Source organism: Macaca thibetana, chromosome 11 (genome assembly GCF_024542745.1).
Source record: "Macaca thibetana thibetana isolate TM-01 chromosome 11, ASM2454274v1, whole genome shotgun sequence".
Lineage (NCBI taxonomy): Eukaryota > Metazoa > Chordata > Mammalia > Primates > Cercopithecidae > Macaca > Macaca thibetana.
The window spans coordinates 50,168,089-50,193,137 of record NC_065588.1 but is presented as its reverse complement, the minus strand read 5'-3'; the positions used below and the strand labels follow the sequence as shown (position 1 = coordinate 50,193,137).

Genomic DNA, 25,049 nt, shown 5'->3' with positions numbered 1-25,049 from the left:
AGAGAGAGAGAGAGGTGGAGATTGGAAAGCTTTACTCTACTCCCACTAACACAGAACTAGTGGGATAACAGCAAAAAATATTTAGATTGGGTCTAAGATAAAGTTAATAATAGGTGAGTCAAATAGTACATGAGCTCTTGTTCCCCTGACATCTTTAAGAACTGGGCATCCCATTTAAAAAAAAAAGAATGAAATTATGTCTTTTGCAGCAACATGGATGCAGCTGGAGGCCATTATCCTAACCAAATTAACACAGGGGAAGAAAACCAAATACCACATGTTCTCACGTATAAGTGGGAGCTAAACACTGAGTACATATGGACATAAAGATGGAAACAACAGACACAGGGGAATACTAAATGGGGAAGGAAGGCGGGGGTGAGGGTTGAAAAACTATCTGTTGGGTACTATGCTTACTACCTGGGTGATGGAATCATTCCTATCCCAAACCTCAGCATCACACAATTCCCCATGCAACAAACTTTCACATGTACTCCCTGAACCTAAAATAAAAGTGGAAAATTTAAAAATTAAATAAATAAATAAATAAAAGAACAGGGCATCCAACCACATGTTAACAGTATGGCCTAGAGATGGGACCCTGGACAGATTAGCCTCTGGGGATTCCTTCTAAGTAAGACTGCTTAGAATGTTCAAAAGTTCAGCAATAAAATACTATCTGCACGTAAATGACGGCATTTTTTTCTCAGTTTTCTTAATATTTACCTGACCTTACAGTTAGATTTACTTTATATTTTACACCTAATATCTTTTGGGCCCCAGGCTGAGGTCATCTTATCCTGATTCTATGAGTTAGGAACATTTCTGTGAATTAGAAACTCTGTATCCCCATCCTGAAACGTTCTTCAGAAAGGGCTCCCTAACTCCTTCTTCCATAGCTGCACAATAAAAAGATCTTCAGCCTCCTTGCAACAGTTACTACATTTTGATCAAGTGCCAACTGGGTCACTTACTAGTTTTGTGACCTTGAGGAACTCACTAAACACTCTGTTCCTCAGTTTTCTCATCTGTAAAATGTGGGCAAGAATTCCAAGCACACAGGGTTATTATCGAATGATGATAAACGAAAACACTTTGGAACTGTAAAATGCTCTTTAAATGTTAGTTATTATTGTTACTCCCATGTTTCAGTGTTATGGAGAGAGAGAGAAAGGAGGCAGTTGGCAGGAATTCTGACACCAAACCTCTTTTGATTTACATAGTTTGATTTATACATTTGGCTTTTTTTCTAAATCGAACAGTATGTTTGAAATCCTCAACAAACTGAAACACTGGTGTTTGCCAAGTGGGTAGCACCTGGGAGTTGAGAAGACTTCGTTTAAGGGACTACCGTGTGGCATTCAAAGGATGAAGCATTGGGGACGTCTCTTATAACATACTGCAGGTTAGGTCCTGCAACTGTCAGTTCCTAGCTGGCTTTAAAGAACTTCTAACCTCCAAACCCAGCAAAGGATGCTGGGACAGGAGCTAAATCTGTAATGGGAGCGGTGTATAAATTCTGCTCCAGGGTGTGAAAATGAGGCCTAGAGGGAAGACATCAAGCAACCAGGCACCCTCCTTCCCCAAAGTCCTGTTTATAGTATAAACAGTAATAGGATTGGCAGATATGGGCTAAGGATAGGGAAACAAGGAGCAGAGCTTCTCTGAGCCCCAAAGACAGCAATTGCAATGAACTACATATGTTTACAGTCAGGATGATGGCTGTCTTGCATCCTCAAGGAATAAACAATAATAACCCTAATCATCATCCCTCAATGTCAGAAAATAGTCATTAGTGTCCTGCTCCTTCTAAACCTTCCCCAAGAGTAAGACTCAGAGTTGGTCCCATTTTGTAGATAGAAAACTGATGCATCATGACTGATGTTAGATGGGATAGGTACTAAGGTCAGGAAAAAGGTCCAGGTGTTTCCAGTTGCTATTTTATCCACAAGCACAGGTTTACCCCCATAAAGATCTCTATCCAGCCGCAGCAGATGCCTATCTGAATTTTGGCAGCGACTGCCGTGGGAGGGAGGTGGAGTAGCATGGGCATTGCCATGAGAGGGCACAGGGCAGAACGGGGCAACCCAGCGTCCCTCAGGGGGATGACACTTGGGGGAATGATGCTTAGGGGGCTGGACTAGGGCACCTCTCACATTTGGAAGCTTAAAGACTCTGCATTCTCAATGATTTCGTCTCTCCATAATTTCCTTGCAACTGGCGACAAAGAATTTCTAAGGACCAAGTATTTCCTCTTGCTTTGATTGAGTCTTGTGAAATCTAAAAGAATAGAGGAAAGAAGGACCCTCAGGACAGAAGACTTTCTCCCTTCTCCCCCAAATTATGGAGAGGGGTGGAGGGGGCACACCTTATTCTAAGCAAGACTGTTTACCAGCTGCCAGCCCAGACACCCTCCAACAAAATGCCATGGAGAATGATGTTGTGACTCATGGCTTGGCAAGTACCAGGATTATGCCCCAGGCTCCCAGATACCACACTGGCTCCTCCAGGTCGCTCTGGCTGGATCTCCTCCTCCGTTTCCCCAGAGGCATTCCTCATCTTGCCCTCTCCTCCCCCGCCCCTCCCACCCTCAAATCATTCTAGGTAGTAGGCATCGGGGAGGGGAGAGGTAAGCAGGGTTAGAATTGGGATTTGGGTTAGGGTTAATTTCAGGATCAGGATGAAAGATAAGGTTAGGGATAGAGCTACTTTGTAGGATTTGGTTTAGTCAGGGGACTTTTAGCTGGTAGAAACAGTAGAACTCTACTAACTTACAAGTATTCAAGTCCTAGGGTTAGCCTCCAAGATGTCTGGGTGACAGGTCCACTTTTCTTGGGCTCAGATTAGAAGGGTTAGAATCTAATTTAGAAAATAGGAAATATCAACACTTAAAGATGTAATCAAGAATCACCTCTAGGAATCTAAGCAGAGGCTTTCTGGAATCAATGACATTTCTAAGGGTTGTTGATACTATAGAACCATTAAATCCATTCCCCAGGCATTGTGCAGTATTTTGTGACTTTATCTTGACCTCAATCTTAGAACTTTCTAGTATACTCAAGAGTCTTTCTTGGATTTTTTTCCCTAGTCCTTTCCTTGTCTTATTGAATGAATTGTTCCTTTATCCCATCAGCATTGAGAAATGACTGGGGGAGTAACTGAAGAACCAAGGCCCTGATATTTGGGTACCTTGGGCGCCACCTTGGCGGAGAGGTACTCAGCAAAGCATGCTGGGGCTTCCCAGACTGAGACATCTGTCAGCACGGCTCAAGAGGTTCTCCCTCAGGCAAAGGACAAGACACATAGCAAGTTCTGAGCTCAATTTCTGAGGGCAGGAAGAAAATAAAACTAGGAAAACTGCAAGGGCAGCGGGGAGGTACGGAGCAGGAGGCTTCCCAGGAAGTCATGGGAGGCATTCAGGAGAAGGTGGAAGATAAACCAGAGTGGTACTATAGGGTTGAATTCCTAGAAACTCATACTTAGAGACTGTTCACACACACACACACACACACACACACGTACATGCACATGCATATGCACACGCACATGCACACATATCAACATCTCCTTACATGAGGAGCCCAACCTAGTAAGGTGAACTAGCTGGCAGCCCACCCACTACTGGGCCACCCAAATCTCTTCCATTTGAAATGGGGCCTCAGTGTCTCTTCCTTCTTTCCTCACTCTCCTTCCCCACATCTGGCTCCTTTAGTGCTTGGAGACCCTTCTGTGGAGGGACTAGGAGGGTACGAAGCTGGCATAAGCCCAACCTCAGCTGCCCTCCCCATAAGTGGCAGCAAGATAGTGATGAGCTGCCCCCCTCAAGACTCAGAAATGAGGGTTGTTTTTTTTTTAAACACGTCACATCTGGCACATCTGCTTTCTTAGCAATGATGCATCCCAAGGGGTATAATCAACAGTTGGGGCGGGGTTCGGATGCAGGTCTGTACTGACAGAAGCCTGAGCCAGAGACGCCGAGAGCAACACTTAAGAGCACCAACTCCCCCCACTTCCCATCCACCGCAGGGGCTGAAGATGAGCTCCATCCCTGTGCACCTTTCTGCCTGAGAGCAGATGCCCTCCTCACAGGCCACACGTATTTTAAGGCACAGAAGACAACGTAATGGTGCATTTGCTTTGGGCAATTCTATAATCCTTTCTTTCATCCAACCCTAAACTCTCCTACTGGAATTAGAAGGGAACTGGAAAAGAACCAACTGCTCTTTCCTCTTCACAAGCTCAGAAGCAGGAGTCAGAAAGGCCCTGCAGTGCCTTCTCCAGTCTTTGTATCCTCTTCCCTCCTAGCTGCCCTCATCTCTTCCTTGCCCTTATCACGCCCCATCCCTTGCAACAGGTGGGAGCCTTCTCTCTGTGGACCTGGCATTTCAAAGGCACTACCTAAATGCCTCGCAGCAGCTGTTTGACAAAACACCACCAACAAACCCTTTGACCCCTCTTCCCACTGGGACACTCCTCTTCCCATGCTTCCACTTTCCTTTGACTCCATCATTCAGACATTCTGCCTCAGCTAGGAAAAATGGCTTCCTTCCATGCAAATTTCTCTCTTTCTACCTTAAAGCTCACTATTCTCTCTCATCAAAGACACCCTCCTTGGCCCTAAACCTTCTCTAACAAACACTCCCCGACAAACCTCCTGAAGGATGGCTTCTGTGGACAAGCCACCACATTCCGTTCAGTAGTCCCTCTCCATTCCCTATCACTGCCCGGATCTCTGCCTTTGTCTTCATGTCTGCGTCTGCTGCGTGTCACATCATCCCCATCACACCAGGAGTCTCCTGAGGGTAGGGACTCCCCCTCCAGCACTCTGTATACTCCACTGATTCTTGATTCAGTAAAGGAAGGTAACTGAGTGAGAGAAAGACATAGGGGCTAATACCTACTTTCCTTCTACAAAAAGACATAACCAATGTACACACACGTGTACACAGACACACACACACACACACACCAAGTCATCCCAAAGATGACTGAGCTTGTCAGAAATAAATCATGTTTGGCTTTCAAACGCAACAGTAATTACACGGTATCTTAACTATCTGTGCAAACTGTCAGAGAAAATATATTGGCAATTCAGTGAAAGAGGAGGGGGAGGCTGCAGCATCCATCGAACACCACCCTCACCTCCTCTGAAGTCATCCGGAGAGAGGACAGCACGGAAGGGCAAAGGCGTGCCAGGGCCAGTCCCAACACTTTCGGAGTCTAATGGTTTTTCAGGTGAGATGTGCTGTCACAAGCTCCCAGGGAGGAGGGGACATTCAAGATGAATTGTATGCATCACCGGTCTTGAAAGATGTTGCAAAGAGCAGCAGGAGGGATTTAGGCTAAATTTTCCGAGGACATCCTGACCAGGTAGGTTCTAGAGACAGGGGCCCCAGAGAGATTGAGTCCTCTTCTTTGAGAGGTTCAGTCTAACCTTGTGTCCCCAGATAGAACTAGATCTAGACTATTCCAGAAGGTGGGAAGAATGATGTTTTAAAGATCCTTTTTTTTTTCCTCTTCAGACAGAGTCTCACTCTGTCGCCCAGGCTGGAGTGCAGTGGCGTGATCTTGGCTCACTGCAACCTCCACCTCCCGGATTCAAATGATTCTCCTGCCTCAGCTTCCCCAGTAGCTGGAATTATAGGTGTGTGCCACCCACACCTGGCTAGTTTTTTTTGTATTTTTGGTAGAGACAGGGTTTCACCATGTTAGCCAGGCTGATCTCGAACTCCTAACCTCAGGTGATCTACCCGCCTCAGCCTCCCAAAGTGCTGGGATTACAGGCGTGAGTCCCTGCACCCAGCCTAAAGGTCCCATTTTTAATGTTTAATATATTAATTTATTGAAATAAGACCCTGTGTCTGAGATTTGGGTTACTATGTTTTTATTAGTTCTAGTTATAATTTAGGGTGCTCCTCCCCTGATTTCTACTATCTCTAATATTTTTCCCAATCCCAGACTTAATTTGCCTCAACAATGTCCCTTTTCCTAGAACTACTGCTCACCCCTTTCCAGGCCACTTTGCATCCATATCTTTCTACTAAGGTTTTAGAGAAATCAGAGTGATGAGTTTCAGAACCCCAAAAAATATGTGGAACAGAGGGACAGCCCAAGGAAGGAGATGTGAAGGATGGGAAGTAAGAGTGAGGAGGGGGAGAAGAACGGATAGAAGACAGGAGCCAGGGCCTAAGGTTTAGGATCTCAACTCTGAAGGAGGGTTGGGGGAGAGCAGAAGAAGCAGAGATTTCTCATGGCTCCTTTAGCCCATCTGTTGGCTCAGTGCTGATTTCACAGGCTTGGTTACTCACAGTACGAAGCCAAAGAAATGTGTTGTCTAAAGCTGAGAAAATAATCATGTATTTATCAAGGAACTGCTTGCAGACATTTCTAATGTGTGCCTGTGTAGGTATACTAGTTACCTTGGGGGCAAGGGGAGAAGGAAAGCTGCCATGGCAAAAGGTTGCCACACATGGCAGCTGGGGCAGAGTCTCATTCACTAGAGATGTTAGAAAACCAGATGGAACTCATCTGTCCAGGATGCTTCTGGATAATTTATTATTATTATTATTATTATTATTATTATTATTGAGACAAGGTCTCGCTCTATTGCTCCGGCTGGAGCACAGTGGTGTGATCATAGTTCAACTGTAACCTCAAACTCCTGAGTGCAAGCGATCCTCCTGCCTCAGCCTCCCACGTAGCTGGGACCACAGGCATGTACCATCACACTTGGCTAATTTTTTATTTTTTTGGTAGAGATGAGGTCTTGCTATGTTGCCCAGCTAGTCTCAAACTCCTAGCCTCAAGCAATTCTTCTGCCTTGACCTCCCAAAGTGCTGGGATTATGAGCATGAGCCACCATGCCTCACCCAATAATTCATTCTTACATTTTCCCAGAATTTCCTGACCTAACCAACTAATGAAACAACAACAAACAAAACCAAAAAACAAACAAACAAACAAAACTCCAAAATACATTGCATTCCTAATATAAACCAAGTAGTCCTAAATAATACATAGTAACGCCCATTTCCCTAGTTAGAATCTAGCTGAATCCTGTTTGGTTCAACACCCCCATTGTCTCTCTTGACCCACAAATCCCTCTGTGAACAGAATGAAATTCTCTCTGTTTTTCTCACAAGCCCTATTTTAATGTATGCCCTACAATATCAGTATTTTATTCTCCTAGAGTTGATGTTTAGGAAGCTTATAACCATCCTATAATAACAGCCACTCTACCTAGGGGCTAAAAGTAGTATGTATGAGAGTCACATGAGCAAAAGAGATTCAAGACAGGTATCCCTGGCCCCTAATGTTTGGCAAAACTTCCCCACTTTCCCAGAGGGGTTATTCACATGCTGTGGGATGGGGAGCTAGAGAAGTGAGAGGTGACTCGTTTCCAGTTTGTGGAAGACAGAGCTTTAACGCCATCCCCAAAGTGCCTAGGTTCCTAAAGATCCAGCATTCCCAAACTTCAAACACTGCTAGGCTGAGATTTCCTGACCTGTCCCCACAGAGCCATGAAATCCAGTTATAAGGCAAACAAGGCCATGTTTGTCCCATAAAACCACCATGTGCGAGCTAATTAAATGACATCATAAAACAGGGAGATAAACGCAGGCGGCAGGGAGCCCGCCTAGGGATGGGGATGGGATCAGATGGGTGGCAGAAATGAAGACATGCCAGGAGAAAAAGTGGGAGTGAGTATCCTAGGCCTCAAGATTCCTTAGGAGTTTCCCCAGCAGTAGAGACAGGGTTTCACCTTACTGGCCAGGCTGGTCCCAGCAACAAGTGAGGAGTGGGGGGAAGGAGGGTCTGAAGATGGACAAAACCTCCACCAGGCCCAAAGGAAGCAAGGGGACCCTCACAAATGTGGACCTCCCCACAGCCACTCCCCATAGAAGTGAATCCTGGTTCATTCCCTCATAGATTCTTTAAACCGATGTGCATTTATAGTCCTATGTGGAGATATACACACCTCAGTCTCCTATACACAAACATTCTAAACAAGGTAATTCTCCTCCAACTCATCTCATAACTGAGTTAGGTGTCTTCTACTCAAACACAGGAATTTGTAAACCATGACCTTAGGGATTTCCTGTAGCTCTAAAAACAACTCTGGTTTTGTGATCTCTGCACACACTGAGAGCATTTTAAAGTGATATATGGTAAGTGCTCCCCCAAAACAGGGGCACATTGAGAATGTCACCAAGATGATGGACACGGAGAAAATAAAGTTCCTATTCTTATCTGGCCACATGACCCAGAGTTCTGCTGCTTGCAGTGGAATGGATGAAGGCTACAACTGGTGAAGTTGCCTGTCCCAGATGAATACTCCAGCAAGTGAGGAATAGGAATTCACAGAATTCCTGAGACAAGCTTACATTTTAGTTTTATTTGCAGATTTTCACAGGCAAACTGAGGGTGAGTCTCAGGAAGTCCTAAGACTTCACCCTCTTCCATCCCCAGCCCATCCACCCATGGCATCTCTTCTCACTCCTCCACCCAGGCTCACATCCCATCCAGAGAAGTTCAACCGACAGTTCAATCTCTCATGCCCATTCCCCTTCCCAAAGATGTTAGTGTTAGAAGGAAAAGTTGGGACTACGGAAGAGTCCCAGATAAATAAGGCAAATTTAGCCAGCCTGCCATTTGCTCATGGATTCATTCATTCATTCACACATTAATTCAGCAAACAGTTCTTAAGGGCCTTCTATGTACCAAACACAGATCTAGGAACCAAAGATACGAAAATGAATGACCCCAGCCCTGGTCTTGAGGAACACAGATCTCCTTGGGCAAGGCCATTTTCCCCAGCAATCCTAGAAGAAACCTGATCTCCTTTACCACCAGCCTCAACTTTCACCATTCTCCAGTGAGTTCTTTTTTCTGCTGAATGTGCAGAAAATTGGAGCCCTGAATCATTGGCAACAGAGGAGGTAATCTCCCTGGACACCTAGGTTCCTTGCCTGGCTCCACCCTGACTCCTTGGGCAGTTCTGGACAAGTCATAGACTCAGTTTCTCTACCTGGGAAGCGGGGGAGGCTCCCACTGATTGGTTCTCAACTTCAAGAGCAGCTTGGTGATTAATGGGTTAATGTCCGTGGGAGGCTTTGAGCTCTTGGGATGAAAGACACTCTAAAGCCCTGACTCTATTGGAAATTCTGCCCAGCCAACAAGATACCCCGAAACCAGAAAGGGGGCCTTTGATCATACATTAAGGGTTGTCTTTGGAAGAATGAACTGGAGGGAATGAGTTAAAACAGCAGCAGGAATTAAGGTAGCCTGAAAAAAGGGCTTTCTAGCTCCTGAGTGTAGTCTCTTCCTCTGGAGTTGTTTACAGACCTTTCACCTGCCTATGGAGAGGGGGCTCTGGATCATCTCAGAAGCTCTTTTTGGAAATCTTACAATCAACTGCATCTTAGATACCTTCCCACAAATATTTCTTCCTGAAACGGTTTCCCCCAACTGCCAGCATGAATCAAGCCACCTCCCCCATGCACGAACTGGTAGGAAGCATAAAGAAGGACAGTCTATCAAATATTTAACACAATTTTTAAAAAATTATTTAACAAAGTTAAATGCACTTTAAATTTTGTTATACAATTTATCTAAAATCTATCAAGTATTCATTATCAAGGCAAAGTGTAAATATCAAGATTAAAACTGGGCTTATGAAGTCAAGCTGAAGTTCAAATACTGGCTCTGCCATTTACCAGTTATATAACTTCCAGTAAGTTGCTTAAATTTAAACACCCTGGGCCTCGGTTTAATCATCTAAAAAATAGGAGTAATAATAATTCAAACATCATATGATACTGTAAAAATTAAATTGAAAAACTCTGATACTACCAAGAGTTGGCAAAAATGGTAGAACAACAGAAATGTTCAGATACTGTGGTCAGAGTGAGAAGCAGTACAACTACTTTGGAAAACAATTTGGTCTTACCGAGTAAACGTGAATGTTCACATACCCCATAACCTGGAAATCCCACTAACAGGTATATACCCTACAAAATGTGGGCACATGTGCACTAAGATATATATTCAACAATGTTCAGAGCAGTGTTGTTTTCAACTGATAAAAACTGGAAAGGATGCAGATGTCCATCACCAGTAGAAAGGATACCTTATGATATATTCATAGAATAAAATACATACAGCAATGAAAATAAATCGCAACTACATGCAACAACATGGATGAACATCACAAATAAAATGTGCAGTAAGAAGTGCAAGGCACAAAAGAATATATACAGTGTGAGTTCATTCATATAAAATTCAAAAATAGCCAAACTACATTGTTCGAGGTAATAAAACCATGATGAAAAGCCAGAGAATTACTATCACAAAATACAGAATAGTTACTTCTGGGAAAGAGAAAGAAGAGAAAGGACTGTGATCAGAAAGAGACATACAGGGAGCTTCTAAGGTGCTGGCCAAAAAAAAAAAAAAAAAATTTAATCTGAGTGGCGATTACATGATTGTTTCTATTTGCCACATTATTCATTAAAATGCATATATATTCTTTATGCACTCTTATGAATATGTGTCATATTTCACAATCTAAACACATAAAGCATTTAATTAAGTTATCTATGTAAAGTGCATAACGAAATGCCTACTACATACTAAGATCTCAGTAAATGTTATCTATTATATCCATCATTCATCCACCACTAGTTCGGAAAGTATCTGCACCATTTCCTCCCTCTGCCAATCATGGTATGCATGTGGACGTGTGTTTCTTATTTCTAACAGACATTTATTGATGCCCCACTCTGTGCTACACACTGTGCTAGAAGGAGATGAACTGGACAGCATTCCCATCAAAGGAGCTCATTACAGTGACCTGAATGTACCAAGACAGCTCCTGCTTCTCCTCAGACACGAGGAGCCATCCAAACTATCCACATCTCTTTCCATATACCTGGGTTAAATGTTAACTTCTCAAAAATGACAAAATCACAAACCAGGATTTGCATCCAGGAGAAAACTCCCAACTCAAACCCTGCTCCATTTTTACCAACCACATGGCCGCCCCAGACCATAAGTACTATTCACCCAGCTGCACACACACCCCATGCAGCCCAAATCACACCTGCCACACCCTCAACCACGGTAGAGAAAAAAGGAGAGTGAAGAAAAATCCCCCCAGTGTCTGCACTAGCCCCCGCTCATCCCTCTCCACCCCAATCCCACCATCCCAGCTTAAGGGCATGAAATACATTATGACCCTGGGCCTTCGTTTACATGTAACAAACAGAGGTCAATTTATTTCTAAATCACTTTTTTTATGGCTCTATTGAACTATTTGCCACATTATTTATACGTTAATGGGCCAGGCCCCTCTGGGAAGCTCCCCATCTAATAAATAATGTGCCAAATCATTAAGCAAGGTGATAAAATCAAAGCCATTTAAAAATACATCAACCTGCGTTCCCTTCCAGTGAAATAAGCTCCAGGGGACCAGGGAAGGAAAAGGGGAAAAAGAAAACCACTTTCTATTACTGAGTTTGGTCAGGTGTAGGGTTGTTGTTTTTTTTTTTTTTCCTGGGCTTGAGATAAAAATCAGAGCTGGGAGATGTAGATAACCTGGCTGCTTACCCATATCCCCAGCAGCTAGGGGAGAGGAGGCGAATTGGTATTATACTAAGGATGGTTCCAAGTCAGCTTCAGGCAAGAGGAAACAGGGGCATCAGATTCTATCCCGCTCCTGCCACTTAGGAGTATCTGGGGCAGACACAGAAGCCCAACTGGGCAAATAAAGTTATGTCCTCTGGCTGGGCGTTCGGGAGTTCAAAAGAAAATACACTAGAGGCCTTCACCTTCCTACCTGTATTCCATCACTATAATTCTCTCTTATGAATTTCAATATTTATAATTAATCTGAGTCACAGAGAAGAACATTAGTAATGATGATTACTCCGGCTTCCCTCCATTCCCCACCCCTCACCCCAAAGGGCTTACCACACCTTTTTTCACCATCAACCCACTCAGAATACCCATGCAAAGCTAGCACAGTAGTGTTGAGAGCAAGTGGGATGGAAGACCTGCTTTTGAGGTCCCTACAGAATATAACTCTCCAGTGATTGTGATAGAAGGGAACAGGAGCCCATCAGTCCATCCCTATCCTGAGGCTCCCTGTGGGTAGATGCCAGCCTTAGATGCTAGAAGGAATGACCCAAATAGATGGCATTCTGGTTGATGGGAAAGGCAAAACCCACTCCTCAGGACTCTAAGCAGCAATACAAATGAAGAAGTACAAACTGAGTGTCTAAGCAGAGAGGGCACACAGAGCAAATACATTATCTGTAGACTTAGATAAATATGTAAGCCTTGGGCTGGGTTTGGAGGCTCATGCCTGGAATCCCAGAACTTTGGGATCACTTGAGCCTAGGAATTTGAGACCAGCCTAGGCAACATAGAGAGACCCTGTCTCTACAAAAAGTTTCCGAATTAGCTGGATGTGGTGGCACACACGTGTGTTCTCAGCTCCTCAGGAGGCTGAGGTGAGAGGATCGCTTGATCCTCAGGTCAAGGCTGCAGTGAGTGGAGATCACACCACTGCACTCCAGCCTGGGCAACAGAGCCAGACCCTATCTCAAAAACAAAACCAAAACCAAAAACAATGTAAGTCTTAAGCAAATAAACCAACTGTTGTTTAATTCAATCCTAATAGGAGCCTTGAAAGGTAATTTACAGATTCAGAGAAACAAAAAGATTGAATGAAGACCGCACACATGCAAGTAGAGGGCCAGGGTTTGACTCTAGGTCTTTTTGTTGATAAAAAGCTATATTATTTTATTAAATTATCATGTCAAGGAGCAGAGATGAGCTTTAAGCTGAGTTCTAAAGAAAGAGACACACATGGATAAACTAAGAGAGGAGGGGAAGTGTGGTTTGCCAAATAAAATACAGGATACCCATGCCCAAATATTTCATGGGACATACACTAAAAATTACTTGTTTATCTGAAATTCAAATTTAACTGGCACCCTGTATTCTTATTTCCTAAATCTGTCAGCATTTAAAGCAAGCAACTCTTAAGCTTTAAAAGCAAGGCAGGGGATTCGACCCGGGTGCTCTTGTGAGCTGCTGCTCCTGCGGTCGGTGAGATTACCTGGGTCTAGAGTACGGAGCTGCTCCGTGGCCACGAGGACGTCACCATGCCTAAAGCACCAAAGGGAAAAAGTGCAGGACGGGAAAAAAAAGTCATCCATCCATATAGTAGAAAAGCAGCTCAAATTATGAGAGAGGCCCACAAACAAGAAAAAAAGGAAAAATTGAAGAACGAAAAGGCCTTGCGTCTCAACCTTATTGGTGAAAAACTGCAATGGTTTCAAAACCATCTTGATCCCCAAAAGAACAGATATTCAAAGAAAGATGCTTGTCAACTAATTGAAAGGTACTTGAATCGATTCAGCAGTGAGCTGGAGCAGATTGAGTTACATAACAGTATCAGGGACAGGCAGGGGAGGCGGCACTGTTCCCGGGAGACCGTCATCAAGCAGACCATGGAGCAGGAGCGACAGCAGTATGAAGGATATGGCCTTGAGATTCCTGACATCCTAAATGCAAGTAATCTGAAAATGTTCAGGGAATGGGACTTTGATCTGAAGAAATTACCGAACATTAAAATGAGAAAAATTGGCGCTAATGATGCAATTCCCAAGAAGTGCAAGAGGAAAACTATTATAACTGTAGACCAAGATTTAGGGGAATTGGAACTAAACGATGAATCAAGTGATTCAGATGAGGAAATGACTGCAGTGGCCTAATTGTCTTCACTTGAATTGAAAATAAATAATTTGAGAGCTTCAAATTATATTCATTGATTATGGTACCTAATTGTCAAGATACAAGATTTTGATACTGACATTCTCTTATATAATGAGAGTTTCATTTGCAGTTTCAAAAATGGTGTTACGATATTTATTTTAAAATGAAGACTGCTTTTCATTTACATTAAGTTGTTAAAATAGATAGATGTGATCTGCAGAAGTTGTTTAATCTTTTTCATCTGAATTTCGGGCCGGGAGGGAGCAATATAACTAAGGACAAAAAATGTTTTGTTTTTCTTGTGTATTTATGACCACCTACTTTTATGTTTTGTGAAATAGACAGTAACCTGTTTCCTAAAAGATTCCTGTGGGTACTTTTTGAGTTGTGATAATAGCAAAATTGCCTTTCAGTAATAATATCACACTAATGCTTCTTTTAAACATTAAACCTATTTTCCTTTTTTACAAAATAAGGGAAAATGTGATAAGAAGTTTGTATACACTGCCGGATTATAGATTATTATTTATCTTTTGAACCAGAGTTAAATGGTAAAAGAAAAAAAAATCAGTGATGATTGTTGTGTTGATCTCCCACAATTAATTTATCTTTTGACAAAGGGGATAAAGAGTTTCCCCTCCTTTTAATTGTATATTATTTTTTGCTTTTTTATTGTGAAAAGTGATAGGTTTTATTTGTGGAGAGAGAATTAAAGATTAGAGAACCAGTGATTTTAATTATGCTACTTTTTCTTAGAGATAAGTTGACATATAATTCAGTATTTTCAGTGTCATGAAAAACATGAATGTTGTACAATTTTCTTCCTCAAAAAACTTGTTAAATGCAAGTATCCTTGGTATGTTTTTAAAAGAGAACAATGCAGGTGTATTTGAGTATTTTCAGGAGAAGAATAAAAACATTAATGCTGTATTAGGTTAACCAGATATCAACTAAGCCTTGTTAACAGTTAAAGTATTATAACTACTTTTTTTACTTCTGAAAATTAAAAATAAAATTTATTTCTGCAAAAAAAAAAAATAAATTAAAAAAAAAAAATAAAAGCAAGGCAAATGGCCTGGGTAAAAGCTCAAAAGAATAGGAAAACAAGGCTTGTGGGGAGGATGAAAAGTATGTTTACCTGGTTGGTGCAGACAGTTCCAGAGTGGGAAGTAAAAAAATAGGAAGAGGGGCTGGGCACAGTGGCACATGCCTGTAATCCCAGTTACTCAGGAGGCTGAGGCAGGAGAATCACTTAAACTCGGGAGGCGGAGGTGCAGTGAGATTGCATCTCTGCACTCCAGCCTGGGCAACAGAGAGAGATTCTGTCTCAAAAAAAAAAAAAAAAAAAAAAAAGCATAGGAAGATGAGGTTGGCCATAGTCAGCTGCTAGAAAGGTCTTCCACAATGGCCAGTTTAGACCTGATGGGCAATAGAAATGCTTTGATTCTAAGTTGTAAACTTAGGGAAGAGAACAATCATGGTTTCATATGACCGTAGAATTTAGAATTACTTTAGTTTACAACAACATCATGCCTTTTATTAGTATAGTACTTTATAGTTTGCAAAGCACTTTCACATGCATTATTTAATTGGAGACTCAAGTACCTTGCATGGTAGGCAAAATGGATACTTTCTGCCTCGGTTGACTCTGCTTCCACTCAGCCTATGAGCTGGTCTCCATCCTTCCCTTGACTACCAACATCCTGAAAGGCACTATCCTGCCCCTACTCCCAACTCTACCACTCTCCTGAAACTGTTGTCACAATGTCACCAGTGACATATCCAAGGCTTCTTTTCATTCTTCATTCCACTTTCCCTCTCTTTGGCATTTAACATTGTTGACAACCTACTCTGTCTGTGATGCTGTTCATCTCTTGTTCTTCTACTTCCCGGATCACTTTTTCTCAGTCTCTTTCACTCTTCTCTTGCTCTATTCTCCTTCCCTTAAAGTGGGCATGCCCAAGTTCCCATCTGTGGTCTTGTCCTTGAGTGCTTTCATCCATTCTCTTTTCAAGCCCTGAATATGTGCTAATGATTCCCAAATTGACATCTCTCCTGGCTTTCTAGATTAGAATTTTAAATTGCCTCCTAGACATTTCTATGCACGATTCCTATTCCAATTCATCCTTCTACTACCAACAGACCTAGCCATCTTATCCACTTGATGAACACCATTACTTACTGGATAAGGCCCAATTCCTTAGCCAGATTTGTCAATAGTCACACAGTTATGGCAAAATCTTGTCTAGATCAGGAGGTTGGCAAACTTTCTCTATAAAGGACCAGACAGTAAGTATTTTAGGCTTTGCAAGCAACATTCAGTCTCTGTTGCACAGTTCTCTTTCTTGTTGCTGTTATTGTTTAATACAATGCTTTTAAAAATGTTACAACCATTCTTAGCTTGAGGGTTGTATAAAAACAAGCTTGGGCTTTAGTTTGCCAACCCCTGGTCTAGGGTCAGGCCTCCTGATTCCCAATCTTGTTCTCTTTTCCTTGCTTGAGGAAGTCAAAAATTTATATTCATAGAGTATTTACAGCTTTAAAAATTTTCTTTCATATACATTATTTTACTTGTTCTTGCTTCTTTGAATCCCCATAGGACTTTATCTGTACCTATCTCATAGAAAATATTCCAGTTCATAACCTTTTACTCTACTAGGCTATTCTTTTTTTTTCTTTTTGCCTTTATACAGTTAGCATCTTTACTAATCTGCTAGAACTGCTGTAACAAAGTATCACAAATTAAGTAGCTTAAGCGACAGAAATTTATTGTCTCTCCATTCTGGAGGCTGGAAGTCCAAGATCACAGTGTCAGGAGGGTTGATTCCTTCTGAGGGCTGTGAGGGAAAACCCGCCCCACGCTTCTGCCCTAGCTTCTGGTGCTCTGCTGGCGATCTTTGGTGTTCCTTGGCTTGTAGACACATTACCTGGGCCCTTCCCTTCATCTTCACATGCCATTTTCCCTGTCTTAAAAAATGTTACATCTTATTTATTTTTGTATATTCCACAGCAACTAGCACAATGTGTTATTCATAATAGGTACTTTAAAATTAAAAACCTAGTTGTTTTGTTTTGCTTTTAACTTCAACAGGAGAAATGAGGAAGAGTCTGAAGATGAAACACTCACTCAGGTGGCTAGTGCTAGCTGGGCAGGTAACGACGCTGCTTTTGACTCTAAGGATAGCCGTGGGACAAGAAGAAATGGAAAGGAGGAGAGAAACCCCACAACACCAAGCTCTGTGCTTCCCCCACGGAGTTCCTTCTCTCTAAGAGTTGAACTGCCTAAAGTTTTTCCAAGAGAAAACCCAAGCTGTCTGGGAGCTACGACTGCCCCCAGGGGTCTTAGCAGCTTCACTTGAGTACCACAGCCCTAGACCTGAATGGAATGGAATCAGAGAATCTTAAAGTGAGAAAGGACCTCAGAGATGCAGCTTCCCATCAGAATGGCTGTGGTCAACTCCCAGTTTTCTGGGCTAACGTGGGAGGGCTGTGACACAGTTCTTGCCAAGTCAGTTTTTAAAAAGTGAAAAATTATTTATTTGGGACTTTTTAATGTAACCTTTTTTTTAATGTTCCAAAAATGTGTGTCTGCCTTCAGAATTGTCTTAGAAATTATGTCTCATAAGTACATCTTGCTGGGGAACACAGGAGAAGGCAGTCTTGATTAGGAAAAGACATTGAATGAGAGTTGACTCCATTATTCCTGCAGCTCACCTGAGACCTGGGGGTTAAGATAAAATAATTTCATTTTAATATCAGGGCCTCGAATGTACTTGTTAGTAAATGTATCAATCTACTCTTTTCATGGAACTTTGCCCTCATATGTCTTCCTACCTTCTCTTACTAACTCTGCATTTGGAAGGAGCAAAGAATTCCAGACATTGAGCTTGGGAATTCCAGAGGCACGGCTAATCAATGGTCTACTGTGGAAGCCTTGAAGCGGGGACACCTTCACCCTAAATACCTAGGGCTAATTCAATTAGTGGTCTCAATGGAATAAAAGTAGAGGAGACTCCTCCAGTGGCCATCAACCAGTAGACATGATCAGGGCCTGCAGTACGAGCTGGGCTCAAAGCCATTAAGTCTAGAGCCATCCTCCCTTTGCTTAGCATCAGTTCTTTTCACCAAAGACATTCAAAATAACTGGCCAGTTGGAACTCCCTTTTGTCTCCCAGGAAGAAACTGACCATAGGTGTCAGTTTCTTCTTTTAAACAAATGTCATAATAGGTGCCAGTTTCTTCTTTTAAACAAGTCAGGAAATAACTCTGATAGCTCATGACATCGGGAGTCAGAAAATGGTTGGTATAGAGAGGTTGCAAACACACTACGGAGCCTCACTGCACAAGATGTACTCATGGATGGACAGCACTGGCATCACTTGGAAGCTTACCAAACATGCAGAATTTCAGACCCCACCATAAAGTCACTGAATCAGAATGTGCACTTTAACAAAGCTTCAGCTGATTTGCATGTTTATTAATGTTTCAATGCACTAATGAAGAAGATAAGGGTTTACTACTTAACAGCTATGTGACCTTGAGCAAGTTATTTGACTTCTTCATAGCTCAGTTTCCTGATCGATAAAGTGGGAACGATAATAGTATCTCCTATCCAATTGTTGTAACACCTTAGTTAACACATGAAAGGCTTAGAACAATGCCTTGCACTGGTAGGCATTCAGTGACTACTAGCCATTATTACTATTATCTTTGATGCCCTCCTCTATGGTGAAAAGACAGACCTCAAAGTGATAAGTGGGGAGAAGTAGGGGAATATATGTTTGTGTGTGTGGTGGAGTGGAGAGAAGAGCACTAATAACAGGAGGAATTTTTTTTTTTTTTTTTTTTGGAGACAGAGTCTTGCTCTATCACCAAGCTGGAGTGCAGTGGTGTGATCTCAGCTCACTGCAACTTCTGCCTCCCAGGTTCAAGCGATTCTCCTGCCTCAGTCTCCCAAGTTGCTGGGACTACAGGCACATGTCACCACACCCAACTAATTTTTGTATTTTTAGTAGAGATGAGATTTCACCATGTTGGCCAGGATGGTCTCAATCTCTTGACCTCGTGATCCACCCACCTCAGCCTCCCAAAGTGCTGGGATTACAGGTGTGGGCCACCGTGCCTGGCCTACTTGTTTAATTAATAATGAAAGACTTAATTGTGGGAGCATTCAGCCAAGCTTGGGGTACCCAGAGCTCCAGGACAAATGACTGGTCGTTCATATCATAGATTTATTAACATGTGCCATTGGCAGGCCCTGTGCTGGTACTAGAGATATTGTGGTAAACAAGACAGACAAATGGAACAGAACAGAGTCCTCAGAAATAATACCACACATCTACAGCCATCTGATCTTTGACAAACCTGAGAGAAACAAGAAATGGGGAAAGGATTCCCTATTTAATAAATGGTGCTGGGAAAATTGGCTAGCCATAAGTAGAAAGCTGAAACTGGATCCTTTCCTTACTCCTTATACGAAAATTAATTCAAGATGGATTAGAGACTTAAATGTTAGACCTAATACCATAAAAATCCTAGAGGAAAACCTAGGTAGTACCATTCAGGACATAGGCATGGGCAAAGACTTCATGTCTAAAACACCAAAAGCAACGGCAGCAAAAGCCAAAATTGACAAATGGGATCTCATTAAACTAAAGAGCTTCTGCACAGCAAAAGAAACTACCATCAGAGTGAACAGGCAACCTACAGAATGGGAGAAAATTTTTGCAGTCTACTCATCTGACAAAGGGCTAATATCCAGAACCTACAAAGAACTCAAACAAATTTACAAGAAAAAAACAAACAACCCCATCAAAAAGTGGGCAAAGGATATGAACAGACATTTCTCAAAAGAAGACATTCATACAGCCAACAGACACATGAAAAAATGCTCATCATCACTGGCCATCAGAGAAATGCAAATCAAAACCACAATGAGATACCATCTCACACCAGTTAGAATGGCGATCATTAAAAAGTCAGGAAACAACAGGTGCTGGAGAGGATGTGGAGAAATAGGAACACTTTTACACTGTTGGTGGGATTGTAAACTAGTTCAACCATTATGGAAAACAGTATGGCGATTCCTCAAGGATCTAGAACTAGATGTACCATATGACCCAGCCATCCCATTACTGGGTATATACCCAAAGGATTATAAATTAGGCTGCTATAAAGACACATGCACACGTATGTTTATTGCAGCACTATTCACAATAGCAAAGACTTGGAATCAACCCAAATGTCCATCAGTGACAGATTGGATTAAGAAAATGTGGCACATATACACCATGGAATACTATGCAGCCATCAAAAAGGATGAGTTTGTGTCCTTTGTAGGGACATGGATGCAGCTGGAAACCATCATTCTTAGCAAACTATCACAAGAACAGAAAACCAAACACCGCATGTTCTCACTCATAGGTGGGAACTGAACAATGAGATCACTTGGACTCAGGAAGGGGAACATCACACACCGGGGCCTATCATGGGAAGGGGGGAGAGGGGAGGGGGGAGGGATTGCATTGGGAGTTATACCTGATGTAAATGACAAGTTGATGGGTGCAGCACACCAACATGGCACAAGTATACATATGTAACAAACCTGCACGTTATGCACATGTACCCTACAACTTAAAGTATAATAATAATAAATAAATTAAAAAAAAAAAAAAAAAGAAAATGTGGCAAAAAAAAAAAAAAAAAAAAAAAAAAACAAGACAGACAAGGCCGCAGCCCAGAAGTTAGAGAAGATCTGTGATGTCCATTAACACTAAAGGAAGTCAGCCTACCAGCAAGATGTTGTTGTGCTTCATTTAGACACACTGATCATGGGGCCTTGGAAACGTGGTTTGGCCCTCTCCACAGAGTTTATTAACCCGACAGTTGCTCCAATTCTCTTTCCTTCCACATCTCATAGGCAGCCAGCTAGAGCAGCTCTGCAGGCTGCTGGATCAACTGTGGAGCTGAATGCGGTATGACTAAGAGCTGTCTCTCTTAGAAGCTGAACCTTCAGCTTCACTTTGAGATGGGAAGATCCAGTAGGCCAGTTGTCCACATAGTCCTAGTTTTTGGGAACTGCCTTTCTAAAATGTACGTCTTATCTTGTTACTCCTCTATTTAAAAACTTCTAATGGTATACAAGGTCTTTTACACTCTAGCCCCAAACTATTTGGCAGTCTTATTACAAATTACGACCCCTCCCTAGCATGCACTCCATACCCTAACTACAAGAGTGGCTGAAAACTGCAGCTCTATTCAGAACTGGGATTCAAACCCAAGCTTGTTGCTTACTGTATATGTGAAACAGGGCAAGTTACTCAACCTAAGTCTCTGTTTTTACATATGTTAAATGGTAATAACAAACCAATAATAAAAATAGCTTATTCATATTAGGCACTGTTCTAAGCACTTTGCATCTATTGATCACTTAATTTTCACTACAGAGCGACTACATAGCATTGTTGTGAAGATTAAGCGAATCAACACATGCAAGTTCCTAGAACAGTGTATGATATGAATATGAGCTATGTTTATTATTTTTAAATTATTATTAATATTAACAAAAACAAACAGTCTTTATCATGCCTCCATACCCTTAGTAATATAGTTCCTTCTTCCTGGACATGCTAACTCCCTTCTCTGTGCTGCAAACTCCTAGTGTTCCTCCAAAAGGTCCAGCTTTTCAGGCTTCTGTACCCAGAATAAGTTGCCTCTTCTATGCATATAGTCATAGCACTCTAAATACTCTATACCACCCTTATTCTAGTGCACTGAAAATCATGTTTGCATGCTTACAAATGCTTTCCACCACTAGACTGTGAACATCTCAGCAGTAAACATCCTATCTGATTTACTCTATATCACCAGGGCTGACTCTAACATATGGAACACAGCAGGTACCAAATGAGTGTTTGTTGAGTTAATAAATGGAGGTCTGACTGAATGATTAAATGCTTTCAGGAAAGGCCCTAGAATAGAGTTCCAGAGAGAAGCAGGGCTGGGGAGTGAAACAGTCCAGGTATCTTCTGCCCTGCACCGCTCACCTCCTCAGCAGCAAAGCCAGCCACCAGCACAAGCTCCCCACCTTCACTAGGCCTGACTGCACCTCCCCGCCAAGAACAACCTCCAGTCCCCCCTCTTGCTATAGACACTCCACTCACCTCTGCCTCTGGCAGTGACAGAAATGAAGAGGATTACATCATTTGTTACAACAAAATGGTTATTATAGTAATAAGTATAATTAGCATTAGACAATTACAATAATAACACATTTCCTTGCTGCAAAGGTACTTTTTTAACAAACAGGTTTATTTAATGCCCCCTACACTCCCCCCTTAAGAAAAAACAACTCTTTTCATGAAGAGCAGAGGCCTCTTTCATTCTGAGATGCTATCTTGATGAAGGAACATTATTGACAAACCCCATAAAATGGGAGCAGATTCCCTTAGAGTAAAATCTCTCTTCCTCTCCCTCTGGTTTCTCTGAGGAAAAGAAAACCTGTGTCTCTCTTTCGAGGGATTAGGAGAACTAGTTGAAGGATAGACAAGATAGGGCCAGAGAGAGGCAAAAAGAAACATTTTCTTAGACAGTTAGAGCTTAATATCAGTTGTTAACTGTCTCTCATCCTTTCTTCCTGGGTTGGACAGACCAGGAAGAGAAAACAAGGTATTCATTGATAGTGGTGAAGGAGTGTCTTAGGTATTTTTCCAAGCTGTATGGGAGCAAGAAGTGCTTAGAGTGAGATGGCACAAAGATCTAGGAGGAGATCGAAAATGAAAAATAAATGAAAAAATAAAGAGGGCACAATCTTACATCACACAGACATACCTGCATTAGATGCACACACGTGCTCATACTCAATCTTTTTAGTTATCTCCTGCTTCTTCCAAAAAATAATTAGGAAGAGATTACAGTGATGACATTTAATGGAGGATTTAAAAATTAGATAGGTGGCCAAGCGCGGTTGCTCACGCCTATAATCCCAGCACTTTGGGAGGCCAAGGCGGGCGGATCACGAGGTCAGGAGTTTGAGACCAGCCTGGCCAACATAGTGAAGCCCCATCTCTACTGAAAATACAAAAACTTAGCCAGGTGTGGTGGCGGGCGCCTGTAATCCCAGCTACTCGGGAGGCTGAGAGAGGAGAATCTCTTGAACCCGGGAGGCGGAGGTTCCAGTGAGCCAAGATCGTGCCATTGCACTCCAGCCCAGGCGACAGTACAAGGCTCCATCTCAAAAAAAAAAAAAAAAATTAGATAGGTGAGGATATCAGTATACACTTAAGCATTTCATGAACTTGATGGCATATACATAAGGGCATGTGTACCTTCCAAGCATGTTTATAGACTTAGGTACACCCTATATACATACATATGAATATGCCCTGCACATAGTAGGCTCTCAATAAACACTTTTTTAATTCAGGAAATAATCCCACCCCTAAATACAAAGAAATGTAAAAATAAGTAGTTCAAAAAGATACAACCTAAGATACAGACATATAAATACATATAAACATTTACACATAAATACGAATGTGAATATAATATTAATACATGCCTCACGTATATAAACTAGACCACTATCCATAGGCATATGTAGTGTACACACCATTTTACATACATACATAAAATTAAACCTCACTTTTTTTTACAATAGGCACAGCATAGGTAGACATATAAGCACTTGCAGACCCATATATACATATAAAACATGGTCACATTTCCACATACATGTCCAAGAGCACACTTACATAAAAACACATTCATACACATAGGTGTATATAGACCCAACACACACACACACACACACACACATAATATAAATCAAACCAGAACAGCTATGAAGATAAGCGTCTCTGCTCATAGTTCTTATCTTCTCTTAGTGACAGTGCTCACAGGCATGGATTTAATCTAGAGCTCTAGCCCATCACACCCAATGCAAGAAGAGGCAAGAGTTTTGGGCCATCCACTAGGGAACCTGTCTGTCTCCAATGCCATCCACATATGCACATGTCTTGTCCAAGCATCCTGGAGCCTTGACCTCACCACAAATGACTGGGAATGAAATATGCACTGACCCACCTTCCCAGGTGCTCCAGGTCAAGCTCCTTTACCTTTATTGACTCCCAGGATCTGGGTCATTCCATCATAATTCCCACATGAACTTTCTTCAACTCTCTTTGAATTATCAACCAAGTAGTTTGCCCCATAAACCAGGGACACCCCACCTCTCCACACCCACTCCTCTCAGCAGAGAGTATCCTCTCTTTCTTCTCTTGATACCAATGCTCTTCTTCCAAGCAGCCTTCTCAGATCTGTCCCTTAAGACATTCAGCTGCATGTGAAACAACCATGTTTTCTTCCCACAGATATCTTTCCTTTCTTGTAAAATGCATTTACTCCAACTCTCTTTAGTCACAGATTGGTTTAATGTTTTATTGTATTATTTGTATATCCTTTATTGGTATGTCAAGATATCCACCTAAGATTTTGTTTCTGGTTCTTAGGAGATTGGGCCTTCCTGTGGATGCCTTTGTACAGAACTAGAAGAGGACTGAAGGATAATTTAATTCAGCCTCCTCATTTTCCAGGTAAAGAAATGGAGGTCCATAGAGAAGAAGTGATTTTTCCAGAGTCACAAAACTGAGTGTCGAAGAGGGATGCAAGTTCAGGTTCCTGTCTCTTAATATTCCTGCTACTACATCAGCATTTCTCAAATTGAATTTAATGGAACGCTAATGTCCCAAGAACGAATAAGAGGTTTTTCTTTAAAAGGGGCTTCCGTGTCTAATAATTTAGAAAATATTGCAAATTATGTCTCCCTCTTGAGATTTGAAATGAATATTAATATGTTAAAGGTTCTGAGAAGCCCTGCTGCTTAAGATTTTAATTTTGTCTCATCCATTGTCTCCTAAAATGACCTGATTCAAGCTTTTTCAAGAAATCCTTATTAACATCAGGTGAAACCTCAGTGCTTTGAGGATTACACAGTTTGGGAAACAGCACTCCCTTAAACACAAGGAGGAGGGGCTGAGTTGGGTTCCTTCTTTTTAAAAACAGTGAGAAGGAATAAGCTGAGCACATATAGACGAGCACAAGGCTGCCTCCTCTTCTGTGGAGGAAAATGGGGAGCAGGGCATGATGAAATCCCAAGAGGTAAAAATGATCCACCAAAGACTTAATGAAAGGAGATGGTTTGGGTTCAGAACTAAGTTCTTCCAGTGGTGGTAAGGGAGAGAAAAGGTATTGTTATTCTTACAAGATGT

General features: G+C 42.0%; 4 protein-coding genes and 1 long non-coding RNA gene across 15 annotated transcripts in view; 4 read left to right on the top strand and 1 right to left on the bottom strand.

Moving 5' to 3' along the window:
* Positions 1-25,049, top strand: part of LOC126931116 (cyclic AMP-dependent transcription factor ATF-7) — a 468,437-nt gene that overhangs the window by 115,312 nt on the left and 328,076 nt on the right. The gene's annotated exons all lie outside the window — the stretch shown is intronic.
* The window catches only part of ATP5MC2 (ATP synthase membrane subunit c locus 2), a 497,231-nt gene that overhangs the window by 310,050 nt on the left and 162,132 nt on the right, over positions 1-25,049 (top strand). The gene's annotated exons all lie outside the window — the stretch shown is intronic.
* CALCOCO1 (calcium binding and coiled-coil domain 1) overlaps positions 1-25,049 on the top strand; it is a 394,782-nt gene that overhangs the window by 255,151 nt on the left and 114,582 nt on the right. The window lies entirely within an intron of this gene.
* Positions 13,072-13,830, top strand: LOC126931177 (translation machinery-associated protein 16-like). The gene has a single exon (XM_050749049.1). It carries the CDS (start codon positions 13,170-13,172, stop codon positions 13,779-13,781), a length of 612 nt encoding a protein of 203 aa, XP_050605006.1. The 5' UTR covers positions 13,072-13,169; the 3' UTR covers positions 13,782-13,830.
* LOC126931195 (uncharacterized) overlaps positions 16,680-25,049 on the bottom strand; it is a 31,356-nt gene continuing 22,986 nt past the window's right edge. Inside the window, exon 3 of the long non-coding RNA XR_007717785.1 lies at positions 16,680-16,749. This is a non-coding gene — a long non-coding RNA (uncharacterized LOC126931195). The remainder of the gene's footprint in view (positions 16,750-25,049) is intronic.

What these genes read in the sequence shown, in the direction of transcription:
- LOC126931177 (XM_050749049.1), top strand. Translation starts at nt 13,170, where the DNA reads ATGCCTAAAGCACCAAAGGGAAAAAGTGCAGGACGGGAAAAAAAAGTC.